General features: G+C 47.0%; 1 protein-coding gene across 3 annotated transcripts; it reads left to right on the forward strand.

Annotated features, from left to right (window-relative positions):
• Window positions 1-536: 536 nt before the first annotated feature.
• Window positions 537-22,481, forward strand: OTX2 (orthodenticle homeobox 2). 3 transcript variants are annotated; one of them, XM_081915010.1, is made up of 5 exons: window positions 537-783; window positions 917-1,017; window positions 9,349-9,600; window positions 11,098-11,249; window positions 20,438-22,481. In XM_081915010.1, exons 3-5 carry the CDS (start codon window positions 9,504-9,506, stop codon window positions 21,056-21,058), a joined length of 870 nt encoding a protein of 289 aa, XP_081771136.1. In that variant the 5' UTR covers window positions 537-783; window positions 917-1,017; window positions 9,349-9,503; the 3' UTR covers window positions 21,059-22,481. The 3 variants fall into 3 exon arrangements, with proteins under 3 accessions (XP_081771136.1, XP_081771137.1, XP_081771138.1); XM_081915011.1 differs by having other exon boundaries at window positions 917-1,013; XM_081915012.1 differs by having other exon boundaries at window positions 917-1,013; window positions 9,352-9,600.
• Window positions 22,482-22,802: the final 321 nt, after the last annotated feature.

The following is a 22,802-nucleotide window of genomic DNA, read 5'->3' on the forward strand; positions in this document are numbered from 1 at the left end:
GTTCACAAATGCATGCAAATAAACCGATGCGATCATCTTGGTGGTTTTGGATGTTGCACTTTCTTCTGCCTTTTTGGTTTTTTTGCCAGCTAGATTCCTTCCCACACACCTCACTTTCTGATATTTACCTACATTACCAAGGTGCTAATCGTCCCCATCTCCCTCGCCCCCCCCCCGTCCCTTTCTCTGCCCCATTGCAATAGGGTAACTCGAGCCTGGCTCGCCCACCCTGGGAACTGCAAGGTGACTTCTTCTCCCCAGAATATGTGCATGTGTGTTTTAGAATGGGGGGGTAGCATTTCTCATATATATATATGACACACACACACATATTTTGTGTGTGTGTGTGTGTCTTTTTTAAAAGTAGCTGCTATTTGTTGTCTGATTGCCCCCCTGGCGACGCTGTGCCCTGTTTTTCCTCTTCCCCCTGTTGTCTGTTTTTATTCTCTTCCCTCTGGCTTAGATGTGTCAATCATTCCCTGCTTGCCATTGGTTGGAGAGCCCGCGTCAAAAAAGTTGCCCGACAGGCGCTTTCGCAGCAAACCAACCCGGGAGAGGGAACGAGGGAGAGAGAGAGAGAAAGAGAGAGAGAGAGAGCAAGGGAGAGAGAGAGAGGGAGAGTGCGAGCCCTTCCAGCGTTCCGCCACCATTATTCAAAAAGTCAAATCTTACTCCAGCGCAACCTGCCACGACGCCCCTCCACTGTCCAGAGGGGGGGTTGTGGGGGTGCTTGGGGTGCTTTTTAATTTTTTCCCCAAAAAATATATATTGTTTAAGAATCAGGTAGCATATTTTGAAAACCCTCCCCTTCCTTTCCTCCAATAATCACAATAATAACTAAATATAAAATACAGCTTTTTTACTTCTGGAAGAAGGCGGAAGGTGTCTAACGCTCTTCCTTGGGTCTCTTTTGTAGGAGGAACAAACTCTGGCTTTGACGAACTCGGATAACTCGGCCGCGTTGTTTTGCCCCTGCTTTTTTTTAAACGTGAAGATTTTCTTGAAGCTTTAAGGTAAGTGAGAAATCTATCTATCTATCTGTTACCTTTTTTAAAAAAAAAAGGATTGATGTTTTATATCTTGTTAATTTCATTTTAAAAGAACGCTTTAACCCGAACGTTAAGAGTTTCCTCCCTTTTAAAACCACGAAGCGTTAAAAAAAAGTAAGTTGCATTTTAATTTAATGGGACTTTCCTCTTTCATTCCTTAGAGAAAAGGGCATGTGTATATGTTTGTTCGTTTTTTTTAAAGAAGCGGTTAGCTCTTTCCCCTGGAATTACAACAGTACCAAACGTATCTCGCCTATAGAGTTCTAGAGATATTTTGTTTGTTTCCCTAAAAAGTCGTTAAAATGTCACCTTATTATTTCGATTCCGTTTTGCAGAACGACTTGAAACGAGCACGTTGTGTTTATTCTATTTTTGTTTTCTTTTTTAAGCCTCTTCGGCTCCGCCTGGGCCTTCTGGGTTAATTGCTTTTCTTTTCTCGGGGGCGGTGGAAAGAAAAAAATAAACCAGAATTTCCATTCCGAATGAAAATGCAAGGGATATAAAGCGGGGTTTTGGGGGGGGAGGGGGGCGCGGGGCGGACAGTTAATCCAAAGACAACTTCTCAGCAAGCACTTAGGTTTACTCACGCCTCAAACCAATGCTGCCCTTGTTTACCCAGAAGTAAATCTCCCTGAATTCAATAGGCTTCTCTCCCAGTCAGTGTACACAAAATAGATTTGCGACCACCGTCCCTCCGGAGTAAGGGGTGGGGTGCGAAAACGGTTTCGCTGTAAAGTTTGCGGCTTAGCTGGCATGTTGTGAATCCAATATTTATTTTTCTTCCTTTCTTTGGGAATTAAATCCACCCGGCTCCCGGGTTACTGAGAAACCAGTTTCTCCCTGAGACTCCGATCGCTAGTCGGGGGTGGGGGGAGCGGGGGTCGTTTGGCAAACTCGGCGCTGGGTCTTCGAAACGCGCGAAGGAGACTCTAAGAATGGAGAGTTGGGTTAAAATGGGAGAGAGTTGAGCTAGAAAGGGGTAGTTGGGGAGGGGGCGGGTAAAGTTCAGAGAGGTGGGGGCTGGCCAGGTAGGAACCAACGTGGTGGAGAGACTCCCCCCTCCCCGTTTTATCTTTCGTGCCTTCGTTGGTTTCATGGGCTACGGGTGTTGCTAAAGTAGCAAGCTTTGGGGTCGCAAAACACTCTGAAGCAGGCAAGACAAGGCGCGCATGGGGAAAATGGAGACCCCTTAAGCCTGACTTTCTCTCTTTCTCTTTCTTATGGTGGGTGGGGAAAGATATTCCATGCGGACCAGAAAAGCCGTTTTGATTTCGCTTGTGCAAAAAAAAACAACACCCTTGCTGCGCCTGGTTTGACCCTGAGAAAGCGCTCGTGATAACGGACCCAGATTCTTTCTCCTGCGGAGCGTCAGGCAACCGTTCCTCATCTCACCCGGATCCAGTTTGGTTTGCTTAGAAGGAAGCCCCCTTGGCGTCAGTGGGGTGGAGTCCCGGGGATCGTCTCCCTGGTGTGGGGCTGGGGGGGGGCGCTGCGGCGGAGTAAACGCGCGAAGGTTCGCGGGCGCCTCCTGCCCTGCTTCGCCTGGGCCTAGCATTTGTCTCCGAGCAATACACGCGTGCGTAACGCGCTTTTGAGGCGATCCAGCATTTCCTTACAAATCACCGAATAGGTCTAAATGTTTTCCTAGAAGTAGCTCCTGAACGTGTGAGCAGGGAGATATTTCCTCCTCTTTCTTTTTAATTAAAAAAATTAGGAACTTTATAGAGTATGGAATGGGCAAAATATTTTTGTTGCCCGATGGCTTATCTGTGTTTTCTATTTTAAAGCAAACACGCTCTTCAGCGCGCAGCTCCGTTGCTTCCTTGGGTTTGCAATCCCAATGCGCGCTTCCCTGGGAGTAACTCCCCCTGAATTCAGTTGGGCTTCCTTCTGAGTCAGCGTCCAGAGGATGGGGCTAGAAAGTATTTCATGTTTGTGTTGGATGTGTGGAATCGGACGCACGCATCTATGCAAAAATATCGGAGTCGTATATGTTTACCTTAAATGAAAGCTTATTTATTATAATCGGTTTGGCTTGTAAATTCTCGCGTTCATTGGCACAGCTATAAGGTTGAATATAAATACATGGACTGGGGAGATAAACTTCTCTTTTGTAAAGGAAAAATAAAATATTCTCTGTGCTCTTAGGTGCTTCAACCTTTTTAAAAAAGCAGTATATCCTATTGGAAACTACCACGGTTCTAAGCATCATTCCCTGGAGAGCCCGCCTATTTCAGCTTGGTTCTTATTGCAGGGAGAGCATGAGAGGCGTTTGGGATCGTGGCCCGCGCCTTCTGCGCCCTAGTGGGATTCGACTTTCCAAATCTTGGGTGGTGTTTTAAGTCCCAATGCAAAGGGCCCGAGGGAGGCAGAGCCTACTCACGTTTACTCGGAGGTAAAAGCAATGGGACTTCCTCTCGTTGTGAGAGCGTGGGTCAGCCACGTCCTCCGAAACCCACGTCCTAGTTAAGCGAGCAGAGAGACCCACTTTCGGGTTCCATCCACGTCTCCTCTGTTCCCATCAACAAACGGATCTTGGGATTTTTTGAGGACCGAAGGATCTAAGATGTGCACCTTCTCGCTCGGAGTTCAGTGGAGTTTACTCCCAAGAAAGTGGATAAACAGAGCTTTGCAGCCTACGCCGAAATAAGCCTGCTTTAGCAAATAGCAAACACCCTGGAGAAAAACCGAATTGACTAATTCGGAACGACGCTCTGTGTAGGTCAGAGCGCCCACCCTCCCGTTTGGGGCTTCCCAGATTTTCAGCCCGAAGGGCTTTCGAAGACCCCAAACAATTTTTTTGGGGGGATAGGGAACTTCTGACTCCTTCTTCCTCTTCCTCCCCACCCCAGGAAAGAAGTGCGAAAGTGGTTGCGCGGAATCCAGAACTATGGGAAGGCCCAGGGTTAGGAATATTCGCGCGGTTGAAATTCGGTTTTGAGAAAAAGATCGGTGTATGCATTTGTGAAAGGAGTGAAGAGAAGAGAAGTGGGGGAGGGGGGAGAGGACTTTGCATTCATATGCTGGTTTTTGTTTTGTTGTTGTTTTCCTTCTGGGTAGTATTTGTGTCTGCAAAGAAGCATGGAGTGGAACGCGGGGTCTCCAACTGCTTACGGACCTGGTGCGCTCTCGGCTCGCCCCTCTGCCAGTCTATATAATGTTTTCTTTCATCGTCACCATGCAGAAAATTAATCAACCCAAATGATCCTGAGAGCTGTTGCAGGCGTCCCGTAATTAAGGAACGTGTGCCGCCCGGATTATCTCGTTAGTTTATCAAGAAAACATTTATTATAATTAATTCTTGGACGGGGTAATTATAATTGAGCAGGGACAGAGCAACTGGTACATGGGGTCCTTGAGGAGGGGGGGGTCTGGAGAGGGGGGGTGAGGAGAGGGAGAGGCTGAAGCGACAGATTGCACGGAACAGCCGTTAGATCCACGTCGTCAGTGGACAAGGCCAGACAAGCCAGCTCACTCGTCCTTTGCTTAAACGGGCTTGACTTCGGATCAGGTAGGGAAGGCGAGGGAAAAGTTTTCCCTCCCGAAAGCTTTGCAAAACTGAGAGCGTCTCTTTGTCTCCATTAGTTTTAGCCGCGCCAGCCGAAGGGTGATTACTCAGAAGTAAGAATCATGGGTGTCAAGGAGGTTTGCTCGAGTGTAAGGTGTACTTGGGGTCGCAGCCTCGGCGCGCAAAAGCAAGTGTCTTGTTTCCACTCCGTGGGAAAAGTGTGTGCGCGCGTCTGGTTACCAGAGGAAAGGATTCCTCTTTAAAAGGAAATCACTTCTTTAGGTGAAATCTAGTGGATTTCTGGAGCACGTGGTTCTCTCCCCTCCCCCGGTGAAATAAATGGTGCTTCAACACGCTTGACTGGGGGCTGGATCGGGTCCAGAGCTAAAAGGTTTGCATGCTGTTTCTAAAGGAAACTTGAGGAGAGTTTGGAGGCCGTGAAAACAGGATCTGACTTTTTAAAAAATAGCGACGCAACATGATGGGCACTTCAAAACTTATCCTGTATCTTATCTCTAACTAGCCTTTGGTTAAAAAAAGTATTGGGTTTGGGGAGCGGTGGACCCGAAAGACCCAAAGGGGATCTCCACCCGATGCATATTTACTCAGAAGTTAGCCCCACCTAGTTCAATGGGGCTTACTCCCGAGCAAGCGCGGCTAGGATTGCAGCGCAAACGTATCCATGCTTACTCAGAAGTAAGTCCTGCTGTGTTCCTTGTCAAGTGTGCACAGGATCGCAGCCTTAAACTGCAACCCTAAGACGCACTTACAAGGGAGTAAACGCAGTTGGACTGGGTGGGACAGATTCGAGTAAACACTGAGAGGATTGCGCCGATAATTAGTAGCGATTAAAGCGGCTTCAACGCGCTTCCTTTGAGCTGATCCTGGGCGCTGTAATAATTGTGTAGCTGACACAAGCTCAGCTGCCGATGACTGACTGTCGTTAATAATAATACAGTGATAATAATAATAATAATAATAATAATAATAATAATAATAATAATAATAATAAAAATGCACCCCGATCTCTGGGCATGTTTACGCAGAGGTTTACTCCGTTCAGTAGGGTTTACTCCCGGGTACGTGTACTAAGGTGTTAAATCACTGAAATTAATTGCAAAACTGAGATTGACTTAAATGGATCTGGATAGCTATAAAATAAATGAGTAACAGCGCAGGTGTCCTCTATATGTGCTCTAATGTTCTTTGGAGATCAGCGTTAAATACCTTAACTTTCTCAAGTATTATTTTTTTTTTAAAAGAATTATATAATTATATCTGTTTAATTTAAAAAAGGGAGGGAGAAGTTGATTTTACAAGCACTTTACCACCCTGAAGACATTTTCCTTACTTATAAATAATACTAACTTCCAAATGAATTTAGATTTTATAACAAGTATGGGATTGGACTCCCTAGTAAGCTCAGATATCTCCATTGGGCATTGTGGAGCGTCTGAATCACAGAAATAGAATTTGTAAAATGCGTATTAAGGCAAATGCACTTGCTAGGCCAGGCAAAATTGTTGCAAAATTATGCTGGGAACTTTCTCTCCCCCGCCCAAAAACTTGCCCTTTTGATTTCAGTGGGGAAACTTAAACGCCTGCCGAATTCTTTTCCACTGATTGGAGGACTCTTAGTTTTAGCTGGCTTGGCCCATATATATTTAGAAAGTTGCCATTAATCGGCTGTCTCTCTCATTTTTAATTCTTAAGACAAAAAGAAAATGCGCGTCTTCCTTTATGTTTAGGAAGGTATATATTTTTAAATCCACATTAGAGGCTGATGCCTTTATTAGATCGACCAAAATATCAGAAAGCAGTGTCTAATATGGCTTTTGGGTTTTTTAAAATGGGCTAACAGTTTGCCTATACTAGCTTAATAGTTTCTGGCAAAATTAATACACCGCAGGCGATCGGATGCTATGCCTTTCCCTATACAGAGATATTCCTGCAGGACTCTAAGCCGCATTTCCCCACATCCTGGCTCCCTGAGACCTGAGCTTCCAATTAATACTTCTTTCAGGGCTCGCTGCGATCCTTTTCACTTTAAATTTGAGCGAATTGCTTAACATCTCCTCCATTAATGAAACTTGAGGGGGCGGGGAGGCAATTACTTAAGCGACGTTTCCCCTCCAGCCTGGGTTCTCCAGCGCAGAGTTGGTCGACTGAATGGGTTCCTCACGCGTTTAACCTGATGAAACCTCTGGTGGAAGAATGGGGACTCCTAGCCACAGGAGTGTGTGTGGAGGACCGCGTTGCGCCAGGATCTCGGAAGAACCTTCCTTGGATATAGGGGCGCACGCATTCCTTCCAAGTAAGGCTGCCATATCTTGCCCTCCTTACGTGAGAATCAGCCCCGCCACAGCGTGGGTGCGGGAAACCATTTTAGCGCCTCGCGCGCCTGATGTGCGGTTGCCGCAAAAGACCCCTTTGCTTGTGGGCCGGAGCATACGGACGTGCACGTTCCCCCAGAGAGAATTTCCTTTGGGATTCTTGTGGTCGTCTGTATGGGCCCGCGTCCGTTGGAATAAACACGCGTGGACTCGGGTCCCGTGTATGTTCAGAACGACGCCCAGGTTGGGGCGTTGATTCTTTCGCCTCTGTGTGTGTGTGTGTGCGTTTCGTGACGTCATCGGCCTAAGTTCCAGGCTTCGCTTTCCCAGAGATGGCGTCATTATCCAGTTCCTCGCGGGGGTTTCGCTTGATTCTAATGAGGCTTTTGCGAGTCATCCGCCTGGGGAAGATTTGCCTCTGTGTAAATGGATCGGGGCTGTAAGGAAGGGCGGTGGCAGACTCGAATAGACGCGCAGACCAAGCCGCCTCTGCATCCTTACTCCGAAGTAAGTCCCGTAAACTTCGGGCGGAGGTAAGGAATGCAGCTTTCCCTTGCAAGGAAGTTTTACGAAATGCATTGAACTCATCTTAGGCGTAAACTCCTGCTATTCAAGTCACGCTTAACTTGGAGATCAATGTCATTGAGGTCAAAGGGCTTTTGCTCCCGAGTAAAACGTTCCTTATGGCTGGCCTACATAGCTCAGAGCGGGTCGGGGGTGGACAGAAACGAAGTAGGATTTCCATTTGGAATCTGGACCTCCTGTTAAATTGGGAACAATTTAGGGTGGCTGTAAACTCCCAGTAATGGAAGCGGTTTTTATAAGATTGTCTTGGGAAGGGTTGAAGCAAGTTCATCAAGTCTGCTAAACTTGGGCGTGGGTGGGAGAGATTGTGGTGATAATGTGGGGAGATCTGAGTTCAAAACTCAACTCTCTCCGCCTAACCTCGCAGAGCTGTGCAGGTGGGAATGAAATAACCTCACCTTTCCCCCAGGAAGAAACGAAAATATAGAAATTAGATAAGAACGATTTATTAACAGCAAGCCGTCCACACAATTCTTTATTTCCTGGACGAGCGGGGCGGGGGGGTAACCTTTCCAACCTCCTCCTTCTCCTCAAATTTCGAGCTCATTAGATCCTTGCAGTCACCGATCTCCTTCCTTTAAATGCTCAAGGACTGGATCTGTCAGGAACAGTTAGCATGACCTTTCGGAATCCTGAGACGTTTTAGCGGCGGGGGGACGGAATCAATCGGACTTTGCGGGGAGGGCGGTTCAAAGGGCGGCTGACATCCAAATAGGTGTTAAAACGAATAAACACACACACCTCCGAAAGGCCGCTGGAGGGCGGGGAGAGAATGGGGGGGGGCGAAGGAACGGACAATGCAACGGTGCAAGTTCTCTTATCTTTGTGGATTGGTCTCCAAACCGAAATTGGAAGAGGGAGGGCGCTCGGGATCTCTGATTTCCTGCTTCTCACACACAGGTTCTAATCCTCCCCATTAAGGTAACCCCCTTCGCCAAAGATAACTGGAGGGGAAAGAGAAGAAAAAGATTTTCCCACTTCTTGCAAAAGTTAATTACTTGTTTGTTTAGCTTGCAACAAGCTCCCCTCCCCCCCTCCCTGTATTTCCAAAGGTCTTCGAAAACTGGGGGTCTTTTTTTCCTCTTTTTTTTGCCTCTAAATCTAATTAGCCCAAGTGCTAATTAGGGGGAAATTGCTGAAAGAAAACACTTCAGGCATGCAATGATAGAGGGGCTGGTGGTGCAGGGGAGGCGTCCCCCCCCCCCGCTTTTCAACCCCAGCTTAGATCTTCTAATTCTAAACTTTTTTTGGGGGGGGTTGCTTCTTCCCTTGCAATTGCAAAATCCGGGGTAATTAAAAAGCTTGTGGGGGGGGGAGGTGGGGGTCCGGACAACAGATACGCTCTTTTGTCGTCGAGGAAAACGTGGAAGGGGTGGGGGGGCTGGGGGCTGGAGAGAGGCTTTGTTAGCGGCCTTATTTATTTAGCCAAGGAGTTCTTTGTGTCTGCGAAATGGGCCCCAATCAAGTTTGGTCGGAGACAATGAACTACTTGCTAAGCCCGGGGAAACGCAGGCGAATGCCCCCCCCCCTGGATAGCAATCCGGTGTAGCCATGAGTTGTGTGTGTGTGTGTGTGTGTAGGGGGTGTTCCTAAAGAAGGAGGCAATTACTGTATATATGCACTGTAACTTTTGCGCGGGGGGGCGGGGAGGACCGCTGGGCAGCCACGCCGAGGGATGCGCCCGCAGTGCGCATCTGGCGGTTTTGCAAGCAGTTCTCCTCGACGGCGCCTCCTTTCAATCCATCTTGCAAGAGATCCTTAAAGGGACCTTTTCTTTCCTCCCCCCGCTAGCAGCCCCTTCACCCTTTCTTTTTATTTATTTCGTTCTTTCGTTCTTTCCTTCTCCCCTCTTCCCCCTCTTTTTGAAAACCAGTAGACCCGGGAGCTCCAGTCTTCCTTCCGAGGACTTCTCCGCCCGCCAGGCTCCTGAAGAAAACCCAGAAGGCGGGAGAGGAGGATCCGGTCCCCTCTTCCCATCCCCACCCCGGAATTTTGGCCATCTTTCCTCCACCCCGCCCCAACTTTAGCATGATGTCTTATCTTAAACAACCACCTTACGCTGTCAACGGGCTGAGCCTCACCACCTCCGGGATGGATCTTCTGCATCCGTCCGTCGGGTACCCAGGTAAGCAAAAAACCAAATCAAACCCGGGGCTTCCATTCAGGGAATCGGGACAGGGAAAGTTGGAGAGAAATTCTGGAAAGCATGTCGGAGTTTCCAGAGGGGGGTACTTTGGGCGGGGGGGATACCGGCTAGATTCTGGAGTTGTGGCTGCCTGCAATCTTACTTCCCAGGCTTCATGAAATGACTTCCGACGGCACATATGTTTAAGCGCCCAAAGGAGAATCGCCCCACTCTCTCCATCCCATCTCCCCAAAATTAGCGTTCCATTTCCCCTAGGTGCGACAACTTTTGCGTAACTTTGTGGGTTTCCTGGACGGCGCGTCCGCGGAGACTTGATTTATTTTATTTGTTTTTTATTTTTATTCTGACAGCTTGCTTGGGGAGGAAGGGGGCTCCAAACTTAAGGACCTGGAGATGGTGACCCTGCGCGGGGTGGGGGGGGGGTCCTTCTATTGGGATGGAGAAGGGCTGAGGGCTTGTTTCGGGTAGAGAAGGGCTTAAGAGAATTCTGCAGCCGCGGTGATAAGATCCGTCATCCGCGAATGCCTCTCGGCCCGAATGGAAGCGGGCTTTCTCCAAATGCGAGTCCCGTCTTGTGCTCAAGTTTGTTTACTCTCAGGGCGGGAGGATTGTAGCCTAAGTTCTGAGCTCTAGCGTTAGGCCGGAGGTTGCCCCGATCTCAATTATTGGTGGGATTTTTTCCCTTTCCTTCGCTCCAAGACTGCTTTGGGCTCCACTGAAATCCGCGCGGTTTACTTATACGTAAGGCGCTCGGCGTCGCTCATTGAGGCTCCTCGGGTCTGCCGAAATCAGGGTGCAATCCCCTACATCTGGGAGTAAATCTCATTAAACTCAACAGGACATACTTCCGAGTAGACGCGCACCTCCTCTGTTCACCAGGCCCACTTAACAGAACCTTAGGAGTTAAGGTTAGACTTGTGCTAGAACCCCATCTCCCGGGCATGTTTACTCGGGAGTAAGTCCCGTTTCCTTGCGTAGGGCTTTCACTCCCCGGGTTGGCCGCGCAGCCCGATCCTATTAAGCCGAGGGGAGTCCCTACTTCTCTCTAAGGATTCCCACCCACCCCGGGGAACGCGGTTTTCCTCTCTGTGCGCGCAGATCTGCGAGGAAGCCGAGCGCCTCCCCTTGAAGGCCAGGGGGACGTGCATAAGGATCGCGACGGCATAATGCGGTCCTAGGCTCCCTTCCTTGTTAGGAAATTGAGTGAATTCCCTGGACCTTACCCCTGAGTAGATGTGTAGTTGGAGCCCTTACGTCGTGTTTACTCTAGAAGAAGCCTCCTGGCGTTCCGGGTGGGGACTCGTTCCCGTGGGAAACGTGTTTGGCCTCGGGATTGCCCAAAGCCTCCGGCTTAACGGTCTTGTGGATGGGCGCGCGCGCGCGCACGAGGCGAGTTTGCCAGTCGGGTGGAATGGGGGTGGGGGTGGTCTCGCTGGCTTCTTCCCCTGAACCCCTATGGTCGTTTTCTTTCCCCAGCCACCCCTCGGAAGCAGCGGAGGGAGCGCACCACTTTCACACGGGCGCAGCTGGACGTCCTGGAGGCCCTCTTCGCCAAGACCCGCTACCCAGACATCTTCATGCGAGAGGAGGTTGCGCTCAAAATCAATCTCCCCGAGTCCAGAGTCCAGGTAAGCCGAGGAGGTGGCGGCAGCGGCGCTGCTGCTTGTGGGGTTAGGGCTCTCCCTGTCTGAAGGGCCATAGCTCAGAGGTAGAGCATCTGCTTGTGAGAAGTCCCAGGTTCGAATCCCGGCATCTCCAGGGGGAGAGAGACTCCTGGCTGAAACTGCCTCCACCGGTCAGTGCAGTAGACAATGTTCTGCTTCTCTAGCACCCCAGAGGTATGGACAGAACAAAGCTAGGAAGCATAGGATGTCGTCTTATACTGAATCAGACCACTGGTCCATCTAACTCTATATTGCCTACACTGACTGGCAGCAGCTCTCCAGGGTTTCAGGCAGGAGACACTCCTAGCCCTGTCTGGGGATCCCTGAACCTGGGACCTTCTGCATATAGATCAGATGCTGTACCACTTGGCTGAGGACCATCCCCAATAGTTCTTGCTTCCAGTGTAACACACGCAACTCCAAAAAAAGCGAAGGCAGATTAAACAGTGGACACACCCTCCCATTTCAGATTAATGTGGTGGGCAGCAGTCAAGAGGTTTGAATTGGGGAGAGATAAATTTGATAGCCCTTCGTCTCTTATCCTGCCTCTCCTTCTTCACTCACAACAGTCCTGCGCAGTAGAACATGTGGTTACCATTCAGGGAACTTGTGTGGGTCTTCAGGGTGTCTTGAGTTTGATGTACCAGGGTGCGGTCTGATTTCCAGGAGGGTGAGGTGGAAGAGTCCCAGCAAGGCTTTAACCACACAATCTGAAGGCACACGAGGTCACAGTTTTGCTTTGCTGTTATTAATAAGATCTGGGGCTGGTCAGTGCCTGCCTGGGAACCATATCAAGATGCCACCCTGCGTTCCACAACGAAGGAAAAGCAGGATATAAAAGTTAAAATACAGCAGCAATAAATAAATAAATTTTGGAATCTTTGATTCCTTTCCCAAACCTCGTACAACTTACAGCAGGGTTACTCGTTCACGTTTTGTAACCTGCCTATTTTTGGAAAAAGAAAACTCACACATTTAATTGATTATAAGAGAAGGGAGCTAAGTAGCCATTCACCCAGCTAACTCCTGAAACACAGGATGGGGAGGGGCCCCCATCAAATCTCCCCAGATGATGCCCCTAAAATGTAGACCTTGAAAGCACAAACCCAGCATGGTCTCCCTCCCCCCCTTCGCCTGCCCCCCCAAGCTCTTGATTTTATTCCCACCTGTTAAGACACTACATTAAAAAGAGAGAGAGAGAGTTTAAATCTAGGATGATTTCTGCATGTATTGAAAGGAGTAGCGGGTTGGAGTGATTTGCAAATGACTGCAAATGTATATAACCTATAGATGAACTTGTTGTGCAGGAGGAGCCAGGGCTGGTTCTGTGCTCTCTGTCCAGAGCCAGGGGCTGGCCCTACCATGAGACAAGGAGAGGCAACTGCTACATGTAGCAGGTTCTGGTGGGCTTGGGGCAGTGAGAGCAGCCTCCCGGCACTTCCTCCTAAGCCCTAGGGATCAGGGCAGGCATAGGCAAACTCGGCCCTCCAGATGTTTTGAGACTGCAATTCCCATCATCCCTGGCCACTGGTCCTGTTGGCTAGGGATGATGGGAGTTGTAGTCCCAAAACATCTGGAGGGCTGAGTTTGCCTATGCCTGGATCAGGGTCATTTTCTTCTGTTGGAGGACATTGCTGTGTGTTCCATACAGTCTGTTGATACCTTGGAGACTGCTGTCCCATTGCGGGTGCTGAAAGAAGATCCATGCTTTGGTCCTTTGCTCTGAGGTCCAAAATTTATTGGGCTGGCCCTGTCTGGGGCACTCAGTGTTAAATCTGGTGGTCCACTTCTGCCACCATTTGCTCTGGGCAGTGGGACATGCAGGTCCTTCAGAGATGGTGGGGGGAAGGAGTTTGCAGACCAGAGATCCCAGTTTGAAATGAATTTGTTAGGTTGCAAGGTTAAAATTCTTTCTAAAATGTGCAAACTATTACTGGATAGGAAACGAAGGTGGAGTTGGTCAAGTCATCAATGATTTAGGTGGGCTAGGGATATGGAACACAATATTGATTTAAACTTATGGGAACATCTATGGACAAACAACTTCAAATTCATGGCATGCTATACTTTAAAGGAAAACCATCTAAAGATGGTCTACAGGTGGTATTTAACACCAAATAGGCTGGCAAAGATGTTTAAATCATAGAGTGATAAATGCTGGATTACACTGAGCGGATGTGGGAGGCAATTCCTAGGCCCTCTGTGGCTTTCTATATTTTATTTTCGTCTTATGTTTATGCCGCTCCTTTCTTCCATCATGGAGCGAGTGGTTCCCAGGTAGTTCTCCCACCCAGGTACAGACTGGACCCAGGTGGCTGCTGCAACACATGCCCTTGACTCTCTAGTTGGCCTCTCCAGCTGTTTTGATCAGAAATGAGCCCAATCGCCTTTAGTCCCTCAACCCATTGGTCCTTGAGGTGACAGGCCTCTGTATCTGTTCCGTCATATAAAAGAAGGAGACCCTAATGCTAAATTATTGGCTCCCACCCCAAATGACTACACACATTGTGTATTCCGCTTTGAATTCACACCAGATTCCTGAACCGTCGAGAGAGAGAGAGAGAGAGAGAGAGAGAGAGAGAGAGAGAGAGGAGAGAGAGAGCAGAAAAGATCTCCCTCCACTGTTCACTTCACATGGTTGATTGAAACCAGGTGAAATCCACTTCTATTTAAACTAAATTGGGGAGAGAGCTGTTTTGTCATTGGCTACAGTGGAGTGTGTCTGCTGCTGGATGAAATAGGTGCAAAAATGGATCCGTGGTAGTCTGACCCCAAAGATGAACTATGTGGCAGGTGTCATTTGGAAATTTGGAAGCTGTCCTGGGAGAAATGCAAACTCTGCAACGGAGGAAAGCTTTCTCCCTGCAGTTGACCATAAATGCAAAAATGATTCACACAGAATGAAATGTTATATGAAGAAGAAATTTAAGCCTAAATCCAGATTACAGTGTAGTGTTACACTATAGCTGGGGTTGCCATGTGTCCTCTTTGTCCAGGACAAGTCCTCTTTTTCAGGGATATAATGTCTGTCCGGGTGGATTTTTCAAATTTGCCAAAGTGTTTACGGCTCTGCTTTCTGAATGAGACAGAGACATAACTGGTGGCTGAAGTCTTGCTTTCCTCTTCTCTTCTCCTGCCCCGCTCAGCAATATATCACAGCTTCTATAGCCCACATATAGTAGGGGGTATTTAAAATGAGATGCCTTCCATAGTTCCAGTTACAGATAGGTAGCCGTGTTGGTCTGCCATAGTCAAAACAAAACAAAATTCCTTCCAGTAGCACCTTAAAGACCAACTAAGTTAGTTCGTGTGCATGCACACGAAAGCTCATACCAAGAACTAACTTAGTTGGTCTTTAAGGTGCTACTGGAAGGAATTTTTTTTTGTAAAATGAGAGTCGTCATAGCGTCCTCTTTTTTGCTTTTCAAAATCTGGCAAGCCTATCACATGTGTGCTAACTTTCTGTATGCATGCTTTGAAGATGCATTTTGTCTGCAGTGTCATACTTGTGCATAGGATATATGTGCAATTTAGAGAGAGAGGGCTGTATGGACACACGCACCCCAAAAAATCCCTCCTCCCAAACACCAGCCGTCTCCAAGCCCCTGGATCATAACATGATTCAATTTACATACAAGTTTCCCATGACTTTCATGTATACATTTTTACCCTTTGAAAGGGCTCTGAATTTTGAAGCAAAGACCACTTAGTTCAATGAAGCTTGCTTTTCAGTAGTTATGGGCTGAGCTGCCTAGCTGTTTGCAAGAAACTTGGTAGACATGTCAAAAAATATGTGCTTTCATCCCTAAGAGACACTTGATGACATCACCTCTCTCACTAATAGTGTATTCTAAGCAACAGGAAGCAGCAAGGCAAATTTACACCATAGACTTAAACTGGTTTAATAGCCTTTCACACTCTCTGGGAAAGCCTGGGAACTGGAATACAGATATGTCTGAAAAAGGACCCTTAGCATCCCTATTAAACACAGTTAACCACTATGTGAAACAGGTGTATAAAACAATATGTTTGTAGTAGAAATCTGCCCATACTGGGAGGTAAAGGAATAGGTTCTACTAAAAACCTTTATTCATGCTTTCATTTTTAATACCTATTCCAGCCTTCGTCAACCCGGTGCCCTCCAAATGTTTTGGGCTACAACTCCCATCAGTCCCAGCCAGCACATCATTGATGGGAATTGTAGTCCAACACAACTAGAGGGCACCAGGTTGACCTTTTCAAAATATATTTCTTGGAATATATTTGATGGCCGCTTCACTTTCACACAGGTGCCCTCCAACCAAAACTGCAGCTAGTTGTAGCTTTCCGACACCTCTGCCTGTCTGAGTGACGTGCATGCTGCAATTCTGTTTTACATTTTTTAAAAATGTGCCGAAGGTTTACCGTATTTTTTGCTCTATAAGACTCACTTTTTCCCTCCGAAAAAGTAAGGGGAAATGTGTGTGCGTCTTATGGAGCGAATGCAGGAGCACAGCTATCCCAGAAGCCAGAACAGCAAGAGGGATTGCTGCTTTCACTGCACAGTGATCCCTCTTGCTGTTCTGGCTTCTGAGATTCAGAATTTTTTTTTCTTGTTTTCCTCCTCTAAAAAGTAGGTGCATCTTGTGGTCTGGTGCGTCTTATAGAGCGAAAAATACGGTAATTAATATGAAGAGGCCGCTAGTCCTCATTGGGATTAGCCAGACTTGGGGGTCTTCACATTATGTGCAACAAACCTCATGGCACCTGAGACGGAGAGCGAGGAGCCATGACAGCTTTTTGGCACACATGTTCGTAAAATGCATTGCCTTCGAAACGCGTGTTTGCCACCCACAACATGATACAGACACAACCTGTAGAAGTCTTCCACCACCACCTGTACTGAAGGATCAGAGAAAGACCCACTTCCTTCCCTGCTGGAGGGGAAGGGAGAGGTCTGTGCGCGCGGTTCAGTTTCTACTGACCGCAGAGGGAAGCTCCCTTCTGCAAATGGCTGTTCTCCATGCCTTGCGGAAGTTGCACTTGATGGAAACGCTCAAGGCTTTCCGACTGCTAAGAGAGGCGATCTCTTGCAACGGAGCAGCCTTCTCTTCAATGCTCTCTCATAGATGAAGCAGCAGAGAGCAGTCCTGTTACACTCAGGGCTTGTCTACCCTTCTGTTTTTTAGCACTAGATCAGAACAGACGGCAATCTGCGGAATAAATTGCCATTCTAATTCAGCTCTGAAGTTCGGGTTTCATGGGAGAAAGGGGGGAACAGAGGATGAGCCCTTAGTGAGAAATTTGGGGAGCGAGGCGGCCAACCAGGCAGGCATCTGTCCTTAGTGCTGTAGCTCTGAAGCCACCATGGTCCAGTGACTGCGGAATATCACCTGCTCCGAAGGGTTGACCACAAATCAGCACTCTTTTAATTCTGTGTATTTTTGCCTAGATGCTATTTTTGTATTAGGTGGCTGAGCAATCAAAGAGATAAGTAAGAGGTTAATGGGATGTGGCTGCTTTCTTTAAAGACAAATCTGCCTAACATTTGCAACATTAGTAGGATTTACATTTATTTATTTTGGGGTTTTCTATTTAGAACTGATCAATGTGGACAACAACATACCGTATTTTTCGCTCTATAAGACGCACCAGACCATAAGATGCACCTAGTTTTTGGAGGAGGAAAACAAGAAAAAAAATTATTCTGAATTTCAGAAGCCAGAACATCAAGAGGGATCGCTGTGCAGTGAAAGCAGTGATCCCTCTTGCTGTTCTGGCTTCTGTGATAGCTGCACAGCCTGCATTCGCTCCATAAGACGCACACACATTTCCCCTTTTTAGAAGGGAAAAAGTGAGTCTTATAGAGCAAAAAATATGGTAAATCACACAATGAGTAAAACGAACTTAGCATGATTATGCACCACCAAATTTATTTCTTTTTTAAAAAGCAGCAGTGCCTCAGTAGGCTATGATGCCAAACATTTAAAATGCTTGCAGCCCAGAACAATATTAAGAAGCAACATTTACTTTGCTATTCAAAAGCAATATTTAGAAGAGGAAAAAGCAGGAAGGATATAACACATTCCTCGGCTGCTTCTTTCCTTCCTCTCTTCTCCCCCCTTCCTCCTCCTCTTTCTCCTGATAAGCAAAACTTTTAGTATTCAAAATTAAAACAAGCAGAAACCACTGTGAAGCAGCTGGTGGGCAATGGCCTGGGGTACCATGACCCGACCCAGACCCCGTCGTCATCACCTGAGGCCCTTCTTTGTGTGCTTCGTCTGTGAGAGGTCTGGAGGGTGGGAATATGAAAAAGGGCCTTTTCTGCGGTGGCCCCCCATTTGTGGAATGCTCTCTTCTGACGCCTTTGTTACATATCTTAGGGGCCAGGCAGAAGCATGCCTCTTCTCCCAGGTACCAAAATGGCAGCATGAAACAGCGGTTGTGTTGAACTATTCTGCCCACGATTTGGATTCTATCATAGAACCCTTTTGCTTCTGTCATCACTAAACAAAATCGGTGACTCCGCAACTTGCACACTGGCTGTGGAATATTTTTCCTACTGAACCTAGGCAGGTACCCACAGGGGTTAGATTTTGGAGCTGGCTAAACTGTCAGGGGTCCTTTACCTTTAAAAGCATTCCACTAGGCCTTTTGAGCTGGCCTAATACTGGTCTAGGCTTGGGAAGGACAGATGGAGGAACGTTATATACGAAACTGAGTTCTGATTTTTTTATTTTTTTTGCTGGTGTGGGTGTGTTAATGGCTGTTAGTGATGTAGAGTTATACCTCGTGACCACCCTTTAATCAGGTTACGATGAAGGGTGGTATTAACTGGGGAGGGAAAGAGGGAAGTTGTGTGTGTGTGTGTGTGTGTGTGTGTGTGAGAGAGAGAGAGAGAGAGAGAAAGAGCTTCTCATACATGGGAAAGTGTTAGAATTCTTACATCAAATAATGCGCTACTCCACTGCCCGTCACCCTAAATAATAATAATAATAATAATAATAATAATAATAATAATAATAATAATAATAAATTTATTATTTGTACCCCACCCATCTGGCTGGGTTTCCCCAGCCACTCTGGGCAGCTTCCAACAAAGACCAAAAATACACTAAAATATCACACATTAAAAACTTCCCTGAAGTTTTCCCTATGGAAGCTATCCTATTTGCAGTAAGTTCTATTAACTTGGGGTACACTTAAAAAGAACACCCCTCTCCCCGTAGTCTAAATGGTACAATCCTGTCCAACCGCTCACAGCTGCCTTGCACAAACCTAGCCTCCATCTTATAACTTTGGGCGGTAGAAAGTCATGACCTAGCCTTGGGAAGTCAGGGAGTCATGGAGACTCAGGGTGGCCTTTCAGAGGACTGCGCCTCTTAGATGGTGCAAGGGTGTTGTGTTCGAGGGAGGAAAAGCTGGAACTGGCACACATACACAAGCACACGCCCCATTTGAAACCAGGCTGTTTGAAAGCAAATCCCATTGATTCCACTGGAGAATGCTTTCCCTTGCATGCGCCTCGGATGGAGGCCTTTAATGTCAGTCCAACCCTACTGTGACTCTGAAGGGGAAGCAGGGAGAGGGTTACTCAGCTTCCTAGCTGGTTGCTCCCCATTCAAAGACCTGATCCTGTAGGTGGGCTGGAAGAGGAAAGAATACGCAGCTCATTTAAAAGAACAAGCCTGCTTCCCTCCCACCCAATTGCTCCTTTAATTGTTAAAACCCCCCTCCCTTTCTAATACTCTGTTCTTTTTAATTAAGGGCTTGACTTCAATAGGACTTAAGTGGAGGTCCTTGGGGTACCCTAAGCTGGCAAGCTCACGGGCTTGGGAGGGGCTTCTCTCCTCTCACCCACCCACCCACCCTTTCCCCAAAGTGGCCTTCTTAAGCAATTGGGTTTGCTTAGTTCTACATGTGAAATCACTGGTCGGAATCCCCTGAGGTCAAGCTGGTGCCATATAGGAACTTCCAACTCTTACATTCCTTTTAGTGGTCTGAGATACAAGCATTGGTGATGATCCCTTGATGCATTAAGGGTGTGGAGCTTCTCTTGCCCAGTACAGAAAACCAGTAATTGGGGAGTCTCAAATATGAGGAAGCTGAGAGAAGGACGAGAGTACAATGGAGCAGTCCAATCATATCTGGCTGCTGAGGACTCAAATCTCATGGTGACCATCCTTGGTCACCTTGACTCAAACCGCAGCTCTTGGCTCCCATTAACCAGTCGCAGGTGATAAACCATCGCAGAATCTCAAATTGCAGGCTGAGAAGCCTCCAAGCTAGACATGTGTTGGATTTGCTTCCATGTTGCCACACTACCATCACAGCAATCACCATATTTTTCTCCTTCAGCTGAATAAATACTGTATTTTTTGCTCTATAAGACTCACATTTTCCCTCCTAAAAAGTAAAGGGAAATGTGTGTGCGTCTTATGGAGCAAATGCAGGCTGCACGGCTATCAACAGAAGCCAGAACAGCAAGAGGGATTGCTGCTTTCACTGCGCAGCGATCCCTCTTGCTGTTCTGGCTTCTGAGATTCAGAATTTTTTTTTCTTGTTTTCCTCCTCCAAAAACTAGGTGCGTCTTGTGGTCTGGTGCGCCTTATAGAGCAAAAAATACGGTAAATATCCTGCTTAGGTAAAATACCCAAGGAATTTTGATGGGAGCAAAGAAATTGGGAGGACTAACTGACAAGTTCACCAAAAGAATATTAAGGCAGGTTATTCGTCGAGTTGGATTGTAGGTGTTGTCTGCCTCTCACCAGAGCCTGCTGTTCTTTGAGGGGTCCAGGTTATGCTAAAGGTAATCTTTCCATTCGATGAGCAAAGCTGATCAGATTTAGGATTAGAGTTGTCACGAAAAGCAAAGTTTGGAAACAAATATGCTCCTTGCTGCCTGAAACCTGCCGTTCAAACCACGCACTGCGTTGGGGTGAGCCAACGTTGACTCTTGACCTGCTCAAAGAAAGCACACAAGGAATTTTGAAGGCAGGCAGGAAAAAACAGATTTGATCAGAGCGGTGGCCTTTATCCGTGGAATTCCACCTGCCCTTAAATTCTACCTTCTAGCTTGAAATCAGAGCCTTTGTCGCGTACAACTTTGCTGCGATTTACATGACTAACGGGCGTTCTTCTTCTGTTCCCGCTTTTTCCTATCGGTTTTCCAGGTGTGGTTCAAAAACCGGCGCGCCAAGTGTCGCCAGCAGCAGCAGCAGCAGCAGAATGGGGGCCAGAACAAAGTGAGGCCCGCGAAGAAGAAGAGCTCTCCAGCCCGAGAAGTGAGTTCAGAGAGCGGGACCAGTGGGCAGTTCACGCCTCCAACCAGCACCTCCGTCCCTGCCATCTCCAGCAGCAGTGCCCCAGTGTCCATCTGGAGCCCTGCTTCCATCTCCCCACTCTCTGACCCCCTGTCCACCTCTTCTTCATGCATGCAGAGGTCTTACCCTATGACCTACACTCAGGCTTCTGGCTACAGCCAAGGGTACGCTGGCTCAACCTCCTATTTTGGAGGGATGGACTGTGGATCTTATCTAACCCCTATGCACCACCAACTCCCCGGACCAGGGGCTGCCCTTAGCCCCATGGGCACCAATGCTGTTGCCAGCCATCTCAACCAGTCTCCGGCTTCACTCTCCACCCAGGGCTATGGGGCTTCAAGTTTGGGGTTTAACTCGACCACCGATTGCTTGGATTATAAGGACCAAACGGCCTCCTGGAAGCTAAACTTCAATGCTGACTGCTTGGATTATAAAGACCAGACGTCCTCCTGGAAGTTCCAGGTTTTGTGAAGACCTGTTAGGAACCCTTTTGCGCTCGATGGTGACGGTTGATAACAATAAGGATCGTGAAGATGTTGTCGGGACAGACGAGACACTGCCCATGGCAGGTCGAACATTCCAACTTGTAGTCAGGTCTTTTGGTTTTAAATTAAAAGAGAAACGCGAGCGGGACGCAAGTAAATAAACAACTGAAAAGACAAGAAAGACAGTGTGCCGTGATCTATTCTGCCGATTTAATCTCTCGCTCAGAAGCTCTGGAAAGGAAGAGAAGAAGGAAGGACACCTTATGGGGACAGACTCACAGCCCACTATGTTCTTCATAGTTTTAGCCTATTTGTTGAGTTCCTTTGTCTGAATGGGATGGGAGATGTTTCCAACTATGGGCCAAGTTTTCCGTGGGGTGGGCTGGATTGGTTGTGCGTGTGTGTGGTTTGTTTTTTTAAAGGAAAATGTCTAGATTTTTTTCTTTTTTCTTTCTTTTTGTGTGTGTATGGGGAAGAAAACACACCCCTTCCTCTCTTCTCCTCCCCAGTTTGTCATCCAACCCTTTGGTTCAAAACATTTTTTAAAAAAACAAAAAAAAGAGGACAATGTCTATATCTCTCTCTCTCTCTTGAGCTCCTTTAATTGCTTCCGAGCCAGCGTTTGGCAAAGTTGGCCACAGGAGAATCCAGGAAACAACACAAAGAAAGAACTCGGTTCAGAGCAATGTGGGGTTGTGAGTCTGATTGTCTTAGCTGCACTACTTTATTTAAGAGGGGGAAAAAAAATAAGAATAATGTCCATAAGGAGTCAATATGTAGTTTTTAAGAGACAATCAGTGTGTGTCTTATATAAATGGTACATATGTGGTTTTTAATCTGTGCTAGACTTTAAAACTGTGATCTTCTGTATAGTATGCAACCATAGACCCCGTGCCAGCAGGGGTTTCTGCTGTGATTTTAAATAGGTTATAATTAACAGCGAAATTTGAGCAAGTGAATTACATATGACCACTTCTCTTTCTCTCTCTTTGCTTTCTTTCTTTCTTCCTTTCTCTCTCTCTCTCTTTTTTTAAAAAAATTGCCTTTCACCAGAGGTAAACTGCACTGAAAAAAAACAAAACAAAACCCTTTTTACAACAAACTGTCTCTGAATGAATGAATGAACCTCGAGATTTGGAAAACAAACCCTGTCAATAGATCAAAAATACAGAAGGACTTTTAAAATTCATCTGCTTACTGTTGGGGGAGGGGGTAAGGAGACAAATATTTAAGACATTGGTCAATTGCTCTGACCTTGAATTTCCAAAAGGAGAAATTCATTGTTGTTTTTAATGCTTGCAGATGTGCAATTGAAAAAAAAAAGAGAAATATATGCATAAACCGTTTCTTTTCTGGATTTGGCAGATATGTATAATTATATTAAAATGGTTCTAGCACAAGCATTGGTCGTGTCTTCCGGTTTCCTTGCAAAGGCACTTTTTGAAATCTGGATTCACTTTTTTGGGGAGGGGAGGAGGGGGATCCTGGAAGGGAGAGAACTGGGTGATGGGTTAGGTAGGTCAGGGTATCTCTTGCTAGGCTGTGATGCCAGGAAAGATATAGATATTCAGATAAGCTCCCTGTGATTCGTTTTGGGAACATTTGTGGGTTGCCAAACCAACAAACTGATCTCTCCACAGCGGAGACAGGAGCCAGATCTTTGATTCGGGGCTATTGGGTAATTTTTTTGTGGTTAGGTTAGCAAATGAACTGGACTTCTGTAAACGTCT

Source organism: Podarcis melisellensis (assembly GCF_964234715.1).
Source record: "Podarcis melisellensis genome assembly, chromosome: 1".
Taxonomy (NCBI): Eukaryota; Metazoa; Chordata; class Lepidosauria; order Squamata; family Lacertidae; genus Podarcis; species Podarcis melisellensis.

Coding starts and splice junctions, on each gene's coding strand:
- OTX2 (XM_081915010.1), top strand. CDS start 9,504: ATGATGTCTTATCTTAAACAACCACCTTACGCTGTCAACGGGCTGAGC. Junction 9,601..11,097: donor TCCGTCCGTCGGGTACCCAG/GTAAGCAAAAAA, acceptor TTCTTTCCCCAG/CCACCCCTCGGAAGCAGCGG. Junction 11,250..20,437: donor TCCCCGAGTCCAGAGTCCAG/GTAAGCCGAGGA, acceptor TCGGTTTTCCAG/GTGTGGTTCAAAAACCGGCG.